The 16,528-nt window shown below is 32.9% G+C and overlaps 1 protein-coding gene across 1 annotated transcript; it reads left to right on the plus strand.

Moving 5' to 3' along the window:
• The first annotated feature begins 1,133 nt into the window (after positions 1 to 1,133).
• On the plus strand, positions 1,134 to 10,500 carry LOC107162803 (uncharacterized). Its single transcript, XM_015509845.2, has 2 exons — positions 1,134 to 1,332; positions 9,296 to 10,500. The coding sequence occupies exons 1-2, from the start codon at positions 1,282 to 1,284 to the stop codon at positions 9,974 to 9,976; spliced, it is 732 nt and encodes a 243-aa protein (XP_015365331.2). The 5' UTR covers positions 1,134 to 1,281; the 3' UTR covers positions 9,977 to 10,500.
• The last annotated feature ends 6,028 nt before the right edge of the window (positions 10,501 to 16,528 follow it).

A 16,528-nucleotide genomic window follows, 5' to 3' on the forward strand; every position in this document is an offset into this window, starting at 1 on the left:
TAAAAAAGTGTACCGGCGTCAAGGTCGTTGTCGCCGAGTAGGTAAATATTTTCGAAACGAAAAAAAAATTCCTCTCAAGAGGTCAAGATTCGACATAATATTTATGTAGGCACGCTTAATGCGGTCGGCGCGTATCTCGGCTGCACCAGCAATGTCTCCAAAACGGTCGCGGCCAGTTATAAATAATATTATATTATTGTAATAAGATCGGAATTCGCCGACGGCCAATAACGCCGCCGGAACAACGGTTAATAAAATATGCACGCGGACACGTAACACATACTCCGAGTGAGGTCGAGGAGGACGTAGTGGTGGCGATAGTGGTTGTGCAGGGTGGAGGAGGAGGAGGAGGAGGAGGAGGAGGAGGAGTAGAATAACGCGATCGGACGTGTCGGTGCAGATGTCACCGATGAGATCGCCGCCGGAAAACCCAGTCGCCGCGGGAGGCGTCGAGTGATCCGCGGTAGTTGTACCTGGTACGTATGTGTATGCATGTGTGTACCATTATAGTGCATCAGTAGCACAACTGTATATACCGCATCGGTACACGGCTATAACAATGTTATAAATTTATACTTCGTTGGTATATACCGCGGAAGACGGCCCGCGGTGCCGATTCGTAATGTAATATCAAAAATGATGTTCTGGCGTTACAGTATCGCGAGTGTCCGTGACAACTGCAGCAGTGTGCGTATTTATTATGATATATTATACGTGTCATTTCGATCGCTGAGGCGCCAGACCGCGGAATTCCGTCTCTGCATAGACGTAAAACTCTTATACACACATCATGATAAATCTAATTGTTTATATTATAACGCGTTTTTTTTATGAATATTTTTTTTCACCAATAATAATAACATTACGCTAGGCAAAGTCTCACCCCCGCGCCGTCCACTACCGTATCCCGCTCATCAAGGTCTCCGTCTATATTACCTACCATCGCCTCCGGTCGCCACCGACACGATCACTGCCACCACCCATCACCGCCACCGTCACCGGCCGTTCAGCGTCATCGCGATAACGTCCCGTTTTTGTTTTCGTTACTTTTTTTTCTCCCGTTTTCTCGCCCCGCGGCAATCCGGTGGCGGTCCGCGGCGAGCCGTGTACTTATCGCGCGCGCGCGCGCGCGCACGGCCACCACCACCGTCGCCGTAGCCGTCGTCGTCGCGCGCGCCAGCCTCGTCTCGGCCAGTGTAACCCGCGACATCCGACCATGCGCAAACGTCCGGACCACAGCTACAGCCGGCACGTCGCGACGACACCGTGAAGAGACGAGATATGCGCGGCACTGCGCTCTTCGCCACCGTCGCCGTCCTCCTAACCCTCTTGGTCAGTATAAATATAGAACGACTTTGATGCTCGCGTCCTAATTACCCTCGTAATTTAAATTAATATAATATTATGCACCGTAATATCTGGACCGGCAGAGATTTTTTTAGAAATTTTATTTTTTAGAGGTATACTTATCGTCAGTTATCGACAAAAAAAAAAAAAAAAACCGGAGCGCAAACCAAACCTCTTAAGGACACGACTCCGATGATATGAAATTTTTGTAATTTCCTAGTCAATTTTTACATTACCTACCTATAATAATAATATGTACTCACTAACAAAAAAATTACTGAAAATGACATTTTTTATATAATATATAGGTACGTGTATTATATATTATATATTTATTTACTTATATATGCGCCTACGAGATAATTGGAAGCATTTGCGATTTGGAAGACGACGGAAGTTGTGCAGAAACGTTTGCGCGACGACGATAACGGTATTCTCGGCAACTGAAGTCGAGGTTCTGCCGCGAGAGAGACTTTAACAGCGTTAGAAATGTCAAATTATTTTAATAAAATATTACAGAAAAACATCACCAAGTCGGAATCGCCTTGGACCGTTCGATTTTACCGTCTTAACGGAGTTTCCGACTTGACGAGAATCGCATTCATTATATATTTGAATCAAAAAAAATTATCCATATCAGTCACGGGATTTCCGTCTCACAACAGTTCAATGTTACCTGTAATGTTTTTACTACATGTTATTAATTTTCACAAAACTTTCGGTTTTTACATCAACTTTTACGAAAATTCGGTCGAACAGGTGATTTCGATATATTATATCAATCTCTAATTTTCGTACCTATCAATGCTACATATTAATTGAATATTGTTAAAGTTTTCTAATCAGGAAATGCTGTAACCATATTTGGTAACCTCACGCGCTTCTTTCACATCACATATTATAATATTCGACTGCACGACTATACAACTAATAACACACACAATACCATATAATATGATATTATTACAATATAATTTTGTATGTAGGTATCACGCGATATTAAGCTCCTTCGGAATCCGGTTATACGTAGGTGAGTTATATATATATATATCATCGTATTATTGTCTCGCGTTATTTTGTCGTGTAAGACCATAATATAATAAAATAGTATGGTTTAACGTCCCAAACTATATATTATTAACATTTATGATAGTCAAAACAGCCGATCGTATTACCTACATTAAATTGTACATCATAATATTATAAAGCCACATCAAGACCAAGAAATATATTTTTCGGAAATTTAAGCTACTACCGCTCATGACGAAAAAATCGGAAACATTGTCGACGTCAAATTTTTCTTTCGTCTGGACGTGGCTTAATCTATATATTTATTTTTAACGCGTATTATTCGCGCCATTTCACGATATGTATAATATAATCGTCGTTTGAGTATACATGTATTTCATGCTCGAAACAATAAACTATTTCAACGTCCAACTTTTTTTTCGCAACATTTTTAATATAATTTTCATTATAATATTGAAATCGGAAAATCTTATTGCACATTTAATTCGTTGAAGGAATAACTGTTCAAAATTGCAAGTTCGTACGTTTTTTAGTTTTCGAGGAGTAGCGATGTGTGAGTGAGCGGTATTTGTTATTTATATTTCATAGACGTAATGATATTATTATATGAATACATTTTTGTATTATTCGCATTGTTTCGCGTTCTTCATGTATATCATGAACAAAACAACACCTTTTCAATCTTCCGTCTATTTCTGCGTAATATATTTAATATTTAAGTCGTCGCATGATAACAGGTAAATTTGCCAAGTGCTAATAATATAATATATAATAATATAGTCAATAGGAAGAATCGTTTCGTTTATTATATTATGTATAAGTGATGGAGGCGGCACCCAGTTCTCCAAAGGGGGTTTCACAAATTTTGTTTTTTTTGCATTTAATGTGGCTCGAACAATACAATGTATGCTCAGAACGCAGAAGGTCTCGTTGGTGTACACGAATAAGGATATATAATAAACGTAAATCGTAATAACATTATCACAGCTTGTACCTCATTACGCTCGACGACGTTCAAATTCAGTAAGTTTGACTTTAAATATTGTTCTTTCACGACCACAAATTAATAGGTAATCAAAAATTTATACATATATGTTATAAAGTTTAAAAATTAAAACAATAATCAGTTTTAAAAACTAATGGTCCATATTCCATACAAATTCTCAGTAAGTTGTTTTGTTTTTTTAAATAAATAAATACATTTTCAAATAGTTAGGTAAAGTGGTATAATATGGCACAATATACATACTACTAACTATTACTTATAAAATAAAAACATAACATTTTTGTAAAATTAATACGTTTGTATCGTTTAACTTTTACTTTTTGCAATAATGAAGTTTAATTTGCTTTCAATTTTATAGTTTGTAGCAAAATATTTTTCTGAAAATTCGAAAAATATTTTCTTATTTAAGCGTATATTAGATGTACATTTTGAGTTTTGGCTTATTAAAACTCAGTCCTTACTTCCTTAGCTACCAATAAATAACGGTTTTATTATGAAAATTATATGCATAAACTTGGTGCCAAAATACTGATTGTAAAATCAATTTACAGATTATACTTTACCGACTAAATATAATATAATATATAACTATATAAGCAACTTTTCAAGTAGGTTGAACACTACTATTTTTATGGGCTATCTCTACCATTTCGAGTTTTATAAAACAATTAAATGCTTATATAAATATAAATGTATTAAAGTTTAATATTTAATATACAATCCAATATTCTTAAACATTATTTTTTTTCGTAAAGCTAAAAAATATTATATTTTTCGAATAATGTCACGTGTGTTGCGAGTTCTTTTCCAATATGATATCTTATAATACCTATAAAATATCAGTTATAGTACCTACATAAAATCTTCTAAAACTTATTTTAAATGTTAAACTTTTTAAAAACATGAACTTGATATAAATCCTAAAGTCTAAAAACTGTAATTATAAAATACGTCAGACGATTGTTAAACAATATGTGTGCACTTGATTGTATTATATTTTTATATTACACGAAATACACGCTGTCATGTCATAACGAGCGAATATTATGATTTTAGTTGTGAACACATCGAATATAAGACAATAATTCAGTGTGCAGTGTATATTGTATTAAAATATGTTAAAACTGTTAAAAGTATACAATACTTATTATAATAATATAAACACGCATTATAGTATAGTTATATGATATTACCTATGTTATATCTGCGACTCGTATTCGTTAAACATTTTTAATTTATAAAAGTTAAAAAACGAATGTATTTCGATTCATTGATCGTCAGTGTATATTAAATAATAAATACTAATAGTTGATATACAAATAATATTATAATATAGGTATGTGATACGCACGTTTATAACAATAACAATATTATTATTTATTATTATTAGGTAATAGGTATTTATTATAGCAGTGTATTCAATAAATTAACATTGGCCGCAGACGCTTGCGAAGATAGGCGAGTATATTGCGATCGAAACGTATAAAACCATGAGGGTTCGAAGTCAGCGTGTATAGGTATGATAATAGGCACGATGTTTTTTATTATTATAAAACAGTATTTTTCGTCGAGATTACGCTACACCCGCATGTGTTTCCATCTTACAAATCTACCACATACCAAAAACTGTTTTACGTGCTAAAAAACCGAGAAGGCATATTATATATAACTACGAAACGATAATATTTTCACTACATAAAAAGGAGAACTTTGGCTGTGATATCGTTTTACTTTTTCGATATAAAAAAAAAAAGAGTTATTCAATTTTAAAAAACACAAAACGTTATGAATTTTGAAACAATAAGAATTTTTTTCACATAAAGTGATATTAAAAAAAGAAAACGATATTTCATTCAAAATGTTCTCGACTACATTATTGTATATAAATTTGGAATATTAACTATCATTACAGTACGAGCGGTTCTTAGCTAGACATTTTTTTTTATGTTGTACATTTGTAAGATGTCTATCTTATATCTCGCATAAGACATGCGGGGGTGTAGCGTTCTCTTAATTGTTGGAAATTGCGCAATTGCGCTCGTCAATGCATTAGTTCATATAAAGGGTAGGTATTATGACTAATTATTGTGTAGTTTACATCGCATTTAGAAAATGTGATTTTATTTTTGTCTTAAAAAAAATTATATACATATATGATTTTTCCAATCACCCATGATTAAATTTTCAATCTGTCGTTTGTTATCATTATTATCATCTTATTAATTTAAAATAGGTAGGTAAGTTGTAGCTATTCATAGAATTGGTATATTATATAGATTTTTATAACTTTTAATCATTATCATTCAAAATGTACCTAAGTAGGACTAGGAATCTTTACACCCTGTGTGTGGTGGAGGGGAGGGGTGATACACCCAACGGAGATTTTTGATTCAAAAATATGTGCAAATTTAAATTAATTCACAGCATGCAGCCCGCAAGTTATTTTTGAAAATTACTTATATTTGGTCTTTTCCAATATATCCTAGTGATGGAGACCGCTGATATACGTTTATGTTAAAATCGTTATTATATATATAACTTATTGATATTTAAACAATTCTGATAGTCACCGATGGATAAATACCTCTGTCGGTCGTGTTAATATTTTAAAACATTTCACTCGAGTCTTTACGATGTAATATTGAAAACATTTCGATTTCTTGCTAACGTGAATGTCATAATAAAAATAGCTACTTAAAGCAACAGTTTCAGGCGCTTCCGGCTGAGATCACGCGTAATTAAAAATTTGTCCTGCGAAGTGACGTCCGCGAAGAACTCATAGTCGTTTAGTTAACGCCGTTGGGGTACATTGTGCGGTGCTTGACCGCGAAATATTCTAAATATTCCGATAAGTGCGTTGGTTTGTGTGTGAATGTGTGAGCGTGTGCACACGAAAAAGGGCATTCGGCTAATAGCGTTCAAGGCCGTCAACACGTGCAATGTGTAATGTTATTATACAGTGCGAGAACATAATATTATATATAGACGACGGAGTCCTAGACATTGCGACAGTATTATATGTACAACAATCATAAGCGCATTTCGAGCTGTAAACTACAAACGTTTTTTAATTATGGCCCTCGGATCGAGATATATATTTAATATTTATTAACGTATAGTATAGACAGGTGCGGCACGTGCACATTTGAGTCTGCGCATATCATTATATATTACATATGCACCTCTGTTGCCATTAGATGAGTGTGTGTGTGTACTATATACATATACAATACAACTTTATATATATATATATATATTACAATACTCTGCTATTTATTCGCACTACTGTCTGCTATGGCTATTAAAACTAATAAGTCCAAATCGTTGGACGTACCTACCTATGTATTATTATTATTATTATTTATTACTTTATTAGGTATTATATATAGCTCCGGGGCATGCGTCGAGCGCGATCGGCATTCGGCAACCGGTTGTCTATTTTCGAAATAATAATGCCGCGAAACGTACAATGCAGAAGTGTACTCGCCAAGACGCCTATATAATGTGTGTGTGTGTGTGTGTGACCCACGACCTAGTCGAGAACGCATCGACAAGACGTCGATTAACAAATCCAATAATTACATATTAATATTATATACACCGCGGATTTGCGTAATAATTATGTATCTAATAAATAATATTATCATCACAGGTTTTTTTTTGTTTCGATTAAAAGCGCTAATATGAAATTATAATACGCGTCGGAGAACTACTTACTCTATATAATATAATGGTATAGAGTAGCGTTGCGCTATCCGACGGGTTTTCTTTAATTTTTCGTTCCATCTGTCCGATCCGCTGCGTCTAAAGTGTAATTATTTCTATAGTTTTATACGGGCGCGGGGCATTATAATGGGTCCGTCGGGAAAATCGAAAACGTTTCTCGACTCATCTGCGCAGCCGGACGATGACGAATCGGATTTGGAGCGTACCTACATAAGATTTTCGCAGCCCGTCGGATTTAGGGCAAAGAAAGTGTTGAAATCAGTCCACCGAACGAGGATTGCGATTATATATAAAATAATATATATATATATATGGATACGCGGCTCGTATAAAATCAATCGGTGACGACGCCTGCTTTGTATGTATATAAATCACTGCTATTGGAGTCTCGTCGGACCCATCAAATTAAACATTGAACTGTATTGAAGCGGTTATATATTATATAGTAATGTTAAGTAGGTAACTCTATGATGGTTCATTTACAACGGGACGAATCGAAAACGAAACTTTGTTATTAATAATAAGTACATATTGATATTATTATTGTCTATCTGAAACGGATTCGACGATTTTACCATCATTGAACTAGATCACGCAAGTAAGATCATAGCATAAAATAATCGAATGACCTATAATATATACTTATAATAAATATGTCCCTAGTCGGCTTATTTCCAGAACCTATTTGCGCATACGAGTAAAAACAGCTCGGACGTGGTGATAAAGGTATATCGCACTTTTTGAAAATCTCCGCGGTCATTATGACTCGTACGCATTCGAATATGTTTCATCGCCTTTATTATTACTTACTGGACGAATATTACCCTGCAGGGGTACCATGGTAATTTGTTTAAAAAAACAGAATTAAACAAATGACCTGGTTTAGTTTACCAGTTTTACATCTTGAAAAGTTATTAAAAATAAAACAATTTGCTATATTAAGATCCTTTCCTCGTTAATTTAACGAATTATTTGCCTAAAATAATTAGTTGATACAGCTTGTGTGCGCTATATATAGTGTCGATATAATTATGTACCGTGCACTGTATAATTACTTATTACGTTTACATAAAATACGATTAATATAGGTGTGTGATTACAGGATATACTTTCATATCGGTGTAGATCAGCACCGTTGATATTTTTCAAGGTATACCTACACTCAAATATAATATTTTACTTTGATATTCCAATTTATTTTAATTACAATATCATTATTATTTACTACACATTAAAGTGATTCAACCCAATTGTTAATGCACACACTGGACTATGCGTTATTATGATGTTCTATAATTAATTAGACGATATACCTACTTAGTGGTCATTACTTTGCTAAGTTTTTCGTAAATCCGTAAACCAACGAGAGCAGATTACACATAATAATATATAGTATGGGAAACAACACAAAAAACAGTAACTCGTGACGTGTACATAATAAAATATTATAAATATCTCTCTTTTTACATAATTTATGATTGCGAGATTGACGGTGGACTGTTATAATAGTTGATGTAATCGTATGCATATTAGTATAATGAATAAAATCGAAATTGAACAATTTATAGACATTACCTACGCTGTATCGAGTCATCTACAATTTGTTGAGTTGTTTATAATATTTTGATCACATAGTCTTGGTTGACATATTTAGAACCTTAACGTTTCATATTTTAAACATATTTTAGTCCGTGATTTTAAATAACAATTGATCAGTAATAATAGATACAATTATCAATAAACATTCAATCACGGGTAATTGGCTGGTTGAACACTTATTAATTTAGTGGTAATACACGGTAACATGGTGTATATTAAAAGGTAACCACAATATTCAATCAACTAAAACATAACTAAAACATTGAAATTATATCACAACGTGTTAAATCATGGACGACACGATAGAGTCATACTCTAGAGGTGAATTTTCACTATATGCATGTTAACATGTACTAGTTTGACGAACGTTCACGTTCGCCTTGAGTGGATATTTCATATTATTGGTTGATATATTAGTTACTAACGAAATTGTTGAACTAGATCCAATAAACCAGTAACGTGGTTTTAAATAAATTTACTAATTGTATTATATTGCTTTACACAAATTGTAAATTTTCTTTTTTTTTTTTTTGTAAAAAATTACGTCTCAGACATTTGATTGATTGTTCTTTTCGTGTCGCTCCGCAGGTATCGCATTGCGCGGGCCGTCCTTGGCATCAACGGCGGCAGCAACGGCAGAGACCATCAGTGCCACCAACGCGGCCGGCGGCGGCTTCGACGGTCGCTTCGATTTACGTGGAATACGATGATCCATCTGTGGCCGTCAACGGACAACTGCCCTCGTCGGACCAGAGCCTGCAGCAGCAGGAATCGCCCGAAGCGGATTACGGGGATCCGGAGCGGATGTTCGTGGAACCGGAACGGGTGTACGCGGAACCGGAACAGAACTACGAAGTGGATGAGGCTGTGAGCGTGCTAAGCGACGGACGCGTACACGGCGTGCAGCAGCAACCGACGCCAACGACTGCGGTGTCCGGGAGTTATGACGCCAACAGCGTCACCGATAGCGGCATCACCGACATCGCCATCACCGGCTTCACCGCCACTTCGACCACCACCTCGACTACCACGAGCACGACTCAGGCGATGGAAACCCGTAAGAGCGGTTACGTGGTGGACGGAAAACACTACCGGAAGTACAGGGTCGAGGAAGAGACGCCGGACGGGTTCATCGTGGGCGAGTACGGAGTAGTCAGCCACCACGACGGCACCACCAGAGGCGTCCGGTACACGGCCGACAGTAGCATCAACCCGCGGGTCATATACGAAGCACTCGCCAAGTTTTTGGCCCTCAGGCGCCGCCGGTAGACGGCCCGCCGACGGACGATGGCGAACTGCCGCTGAACATACGTCATAATATTATTATAGTATAATAATCGTCGATTATCAATATTATAGTATAGATAAGTTCGCTGTCGTTCGAAACTATCTTTTTTTTTTTTTAAACGAAATTTCTAGTCAGGTTCTATTATGCTTGTCACCGAAGCCGCAGCCATCGACGTCGTCTCCAATCACAGCCGACCTCAAAACGAATAAATAGAAGACCAACAACAAACATCGTACTCAAACATAATATAATAGTAATAATAATAATATATTATAAATATTTGCGCGCGCGTTTTGTCCGAATCGCGTTCAGTGCCATTTTCCGCGAATATATAGTGTGACGGAGCTACATCGTATATATATAAGACACGCTCACTCGGAATATAATATATAATAATATGTTTTTTTACTGTGACTGAATGAAAATTTGGAAAAATGTAAATTTATATAATAATAAATGTTTCGATCGAAATAAACGTGCGTGACATGTACAACAACAACAACAACATATTATTATTATTATTACCTTTGTATCAATAGGATGTTTATTGTTTCTCACGTCATCGTATAGTACGAGAAATTCATCGAAGGTGTTCGTTTTTTTTACTCATTCTTATAGTCTGCATACTGATAATTTAGAAAGATTGACAAAATGATTTGCTTTAACATCACTCTCTGCTCACAAGCGGTAACACCGTACTCAAAGGGTTGTCGAAAGTTAAACTGCAGCGATATTATGAAGAGAGTGACGCATATACAGCGCGATTGAAAGAAATTTATAGGTAGATACATTATGGTTTTAGTAAATTATTTATAATCTCTGTTTACAGATGTCGTCTGACATTGTATATGGGGCACGAGCAAGTTCAGTTGTTAACGATGGCCGTTTTAGACGTTTTAGTCCGTTTATAATATTATATAGATCGTATAGTATAGTATCTACCTGCAAGTTAGGGTTTCTGCGCGAGTTCACTGTAATTCACGGCTTAGCCAACAAAATTACCGTCAAATTACAAAAGTCATAGTCCTTTATTATCTTCACGGCGAGAATGATTCCTTCGTCGATAAATAATAACCATGGCCACTTGTGTGATGCTTTCATATATTTTAGTTTATAGTCATTTTACAAGATATTCAAGATATTCGTTACTAATTATTTTATTATTGGTGATATTTAACATCAACGTTCAAAAAAATTTTTTTGTTCACATGTTTCGGGCGTACAATTTTATACCATCATTATCCTTGATCCTCATAAATTGTAACAAATGAAATCGTGGGTATCTACTACTTAAATGATGATACGGATACGCGATTATGTATCTGCATCGCATCAATGACAACAGTCAACAGTAGTATTTATAGTTATTCTTATACTGCAAACTGTTTTTTCGAAATATTTAATAAATGTATTATATGTTGGTGTATCTATTGCTCTAATGCTCTATATAATGTGTGCTATGTGCTCCAAAGTCATTGCTGGATTTCACAACGAATCAGGTGAAAATATCTATCAGAAATATGTATACATATGTTTGTTATTTTGATTTTACCAGACGCGCGGATCGTAGACCTCGGCCTTATAATTTATTGGCAACTACGCACTCGTTATTTATTTTATTTTGCACATGACATTATCGGATTATAAAAAACTACGCACTATATATATAATTGTAAGTGTGTTACAGGTAAATAGGTATACTAAGTCAGTGCCCAACGACTATATTATACCGCAGAACGCGTGAATCTATCGTTGCAGTATTTTTACACCATAATATGACCGTTTAAATGTATAAATGCGGTTTAATTCCAAAAACTGGAAGTGAAAGATTATAACTTATAATATATCTCTTCCTGCGCCGATCATCAACGTTGTATTATACGTATTTCAATATAAAATATTTTATAAAGTATTAAAAAATGAATAATGCGTCCGGTTGACCTGAATTACAACACTATATATTATAAGTAATTTCGCTCTATATACCTATCTGTACAGTGTACACATACAACCACTTATTATAGGTACATATGTATTCGGTATTCCTACATTTTTTTATTGTTGTTTGTCGTACGTAGGCTTTGAGAGGGGGAGGAGACTGTTTAGGGGGGTTCAGCCCATCACCCAAAAGATTAAAAAACCCCAAAATTATTCAAATATCCACTTCTCATTTTGTAAAGAAAGATTTACCCCCCCTAAAATTCAATCAAATATCCGTATATAATGCAGTAGTCAATCACGAAGATCCGATATTAATGTATTATATCGTTTGATAGCGACGCGTTTTCGGTTAAAATTTCAATTTTTATTATTTTATTTTATTTTTGTCTAACGATATATTATTATATTACGATATGATGCGACAGATTAAGTTTACACGAATACAAGATATTTATAAATATATATTATACATAGATTTGGTACTCGTGTATTATATATTTATATATAAGTATATGTATGAGTATTTCTACAACGTAGTGTAGCATATTCATTTTTTTACAATAACGTTTTTCTCGTCTTTATAATCCGCCGTGGAAATTAAAGTCGATTTCCACGGTATATACGTACTCGTGTGTGTGTGTGTGTGTGTGTAAGTCGGAGAACACTACACATTCGACGATGGTCACAACGACCTCAATGGATGTCATTGCCGTTGGGCTATACCTGTAGTCGGACAAATGAAGCGTGTGTGCAGCAGTTACCACATGCCGGAGGAAACTGCGAATGAATAATTGTAATTTCGTGAATATACCTTCGTTTTTTATTTTTTATTCATAATTTTGATGCGATAATAATAATAATAATAATAATATCGTTTAGATTTGCGTCTGCAGTGTGCGGAATGGTCTATTTAAATTATCCATCAACGTTTAATTAAACGTTCAGTTGCTATGCAGCTTTCGTGCCGCCTTCGACATTATTGGGGGGGGGGGACAACAACAGTGGGTGTCGACTTATAAATTTTATGTGATTTTTGAACTATATATATATATTATATTATAATTTATGCTATCTAGCCGTTTCGAAGCCGCAATAATTCCTAAGGATCATATAACATTACTATCATAAAATACGCACTTAAAATGTATACATATAATTACGTATGTAATGATTTATTATAAGTATAATATCCAGTAATTATTGTCCACTATAGTTTTAAAGGAACCATTTAGCAAAATTACTCATTACTATCCTTATATGATCAACCAAGAAGCAGAATGTAGAATGTATTCGGATGTATTTCGGCGTAATGTTGTCAAATTTAATAAAAAATATCCAGACTATAAAATGTATAGGACTGATTATTACATTTTTAATCAGCCGCACACTTCAATGTGACCAATTTCAATTTAGATATTTTAAATATAATATCATATTACTATGACTCTATAAGAATATTTAAAAATGAAAAACCTTTAAGGTTTGAAAGCTCTAATATTAGCAGGTTCTAATGTGGTTTTTAAAAACTACAGCATGCTCATAAGTCATAGTAGTAGTTTATTTTGTATTCTATAATCTTTAATTTTGTATATTATAATAACTCGCCTATTTAAAAAAAAAATGTAATGCATAGGTATCTGTATTCTGTATATTATCGTATGTTGAAATTATGTATTATGTTGTACTTTCCATTTGACTTTTTCACACTATTGGCCATGCAGTACGAATTGTTATAGTTTGATATTAACTGAAATTCAATATCATAATATACAACGCAAAATAAAAATACGTTACTAATTATAATAATTTAATAATGATTGTGATTTGTGACTTAGTTCATGATCGCTATACTATGAAATAGACAAATCTAATGATTATTATAAATATTTGGTAAATATAATTTTAAAATTAAATTTATTAGGTGATTTGTCAATGATGATATTTCAAAACATACAAGAAAAATATATTTACATCATATATATATGTATTCTGATGAAAATGTAAGAAAAAATTGTAGTTAATGCTTTAGTATTAATAACTTCGTATCAATAAACAGCTGATTGGATAAGTTTCTATAATACAATATAAATTTTCTTTATATATAGACCATACAGATACAATGATTGGATTTTTAAAAACTGCTTACGAAATTATAATTAGTATCTTGCGTTATTATACTAGTATTACACATATAAAATAATTTAAGTATATTACACGATAATAATATATTCATAAAAATGTGTAACTTGTTTATAAGACAATAAATTAAATATTCGAAAACAAGGCGTTGGTATTTACGTTTAAAAATATTAGGTATAATATAGTTACATATATATTATTTTAGTTTTAAATTTTTAATTGGTTTTTCAAGCATGTTTGATTACACTGAAATGACAAATAATAATAATTAAACTTCCATTTGCAGAACATTAAATGGTTTTTTTTATATTTTATAACCAATTGAAATGTTTAATTTTTATAATTTATACTACGTCATTGGTCATTTTTGATAGATTGGGTGGAGGATTCGGTGCAGACGTTTACAGGTTCAATTATATCTTAAAATCAAGTGCAACTGATTCCCAAGGTCGAAAAAGAACATACCAGCTGGATTACTGATACATTTTTTTCGCAATTAATTAAATTGAATCCGTGTAAATATATAACTTGTATATAAGGATAGAATACTTAAAAACATGTTTTGTTTTTTCTTTAACCCACTCCGGTCATTCAACTCCGATGAGTGGTGAAAAATATGATTTCTCAAATGAAATTGAAGGTTATTTTTATAACATTTGCACTGTTCAATGTTTTATATAATAATATGTTTTATAGTAAATTATCAAATGCGGTATAAAATATAAATTCATTGTACATTCGAGTGTACTGATAGAGCACCTGAACATACTTATAAGTATATGCATGGCATTTTTTAAACTTAAACTTATTATTTGCTTATGAATAAATTAAAATGCATTTTAAATTATAAATTCCTAAATTTCATCTGTTAGCGACTTATTATACCGTTAATAAGACAAGTATTATATTATGCTGATGATTCTAAATATAATTTACCTATATTATTTTATTTCGTTCGGTTCTAATTGTAATAGTTAAAATCAATGTAAATATATTAGAAAAACCGTTTTTGACCACAAATTTGTTATTCAGTTTTTGTCACTACGCTGCTCATTCCTCAAGCAGTTGGTACAAAAAACTTCAAGAACTAAAAAAAATGGTCTTTAAGTATATATATTTAAATAATCCAAAAATCAGAAATTGAACAATTTTGTTGTGAAAGAAAAAATGGGAGGGGGGTGGCATGCTTGGTGAATCACACTATGTTTATGTTTATAATATGCATGAACTGGAACTCTGAAAAATGTCGATCGTTTTCCTGCAGCCTTGTCTGGTTCGCAGTGTCTTCTCTAAGTGTTCTTGAATCGTGATTCACGTTGAACTTTTAGGGCATCCTTCACCTCAAATGCTTCAAAAGTTTCTATGTTCTCGCACAATAGCCGGTGAGCATATATTATGAGTTAAGATTTTACGTTTTATTTTATTTTTACAATATTATAATATCATTTATTACTTTTGGTTTTACTACATTGTTGTCTGTTTTATTAATTGTATTAACCTTTAACAAAAAGTTATTACAGCTCAACAATATTAATTTAGTATACATATACTTATACAGAATAATAAATAACAACTAATGTTAACTAGGTATTGTATGTTACAGATACACGCAGTTATATGTTTATCGCTTCGTCACTTTTAAGTTTTAATGTCTTATTACCTATATTGCCTTTTTTGTATATTTCGTACATAAATAGATAAAAAGTATAGGTAGTAAGTAGGTACTCGTAAAAAACATTTCAATTGATCGATAGTGATATGACTCAAGATGAGTATATAATAAACAATAATACCTATTATAATTGAGTATATAATATATATATGGATTAATATGCGTGTATAGTACGAAATAGTTTGACATACCTCCATCGTAAGGGTACTTGTTGATAGTAAATATTTTTAATTTATGTGTTTTATTGATAAAATATTACTAATAATTGTAACAATTTATTATTATAATTTACTTGTATTGAAATAAAATCCCTCTAAAACAACTATTAAGTTTTTATACAGATATACAATTATTGCTTATAGGAACCTCAGTTTCACCGGCTTATTATTAATTTTTATTGGCGATAGGTACTCGTGCCGTTAAAAATCTTTATCAAAGTTTAAATAAGTGTACGTGGGCTTAAAATTTAGGTACAATGTTTCTACACTCAAGGATTTATATTTTATTGTTTCCACTTATATTGCCGACTATCCGTCAGTTTACAATATTATGTTCGTTTGTGTTTTTGTGTATTTATGGTTTTTAAATTATGCAATTCTATAATGATATAAATGAAAATAAAAATATCTAGATAGCGCAATGTCGAATGAATATAGAAATTAACTAATCGTTTGTTAATGTTTTAGATTTTCAATCAAAACAAAAAACAAAAACTCGTTCGATTTCACGTGCTTAACAATATATAATATTATAACGTAATACCTATAGTACTTACACAGCA

Source organism: Diuraphis noxia, unplaced genomic scaffold (assembly GCF_037042655.1).
Source record: "Diuraphis noxia isolate RWA-SAM2 unplaced genomic scaffold, SU_Dnox_SAM2 contig0004, whole genome shotgun sequence".
Lineage (NCBI taxonomy): Eukaryota > Metazoa > Arthropoda > Insecta > Hemiptera > Aphididae > Diuraphis > Diuraphis noxia.

Excerpts from the sequence above, each read along its gene's own strand:
- LOC107162803 (XM_015509845.2), top strand. The coding sequence starts at position 1,282 with ATGCGCGGCACTGCGCTCTTCGCCACCGTCGCCGTCCTCCTAACCCTC. Across the intron at positions 1,333-9,295 it reads CCGTCCTCCTAACCCTCTTG|GTATCGCATTGCGCGGGCCG; the intron begins GTCAGTATAAAT and ends GTCGCTCCGCAG.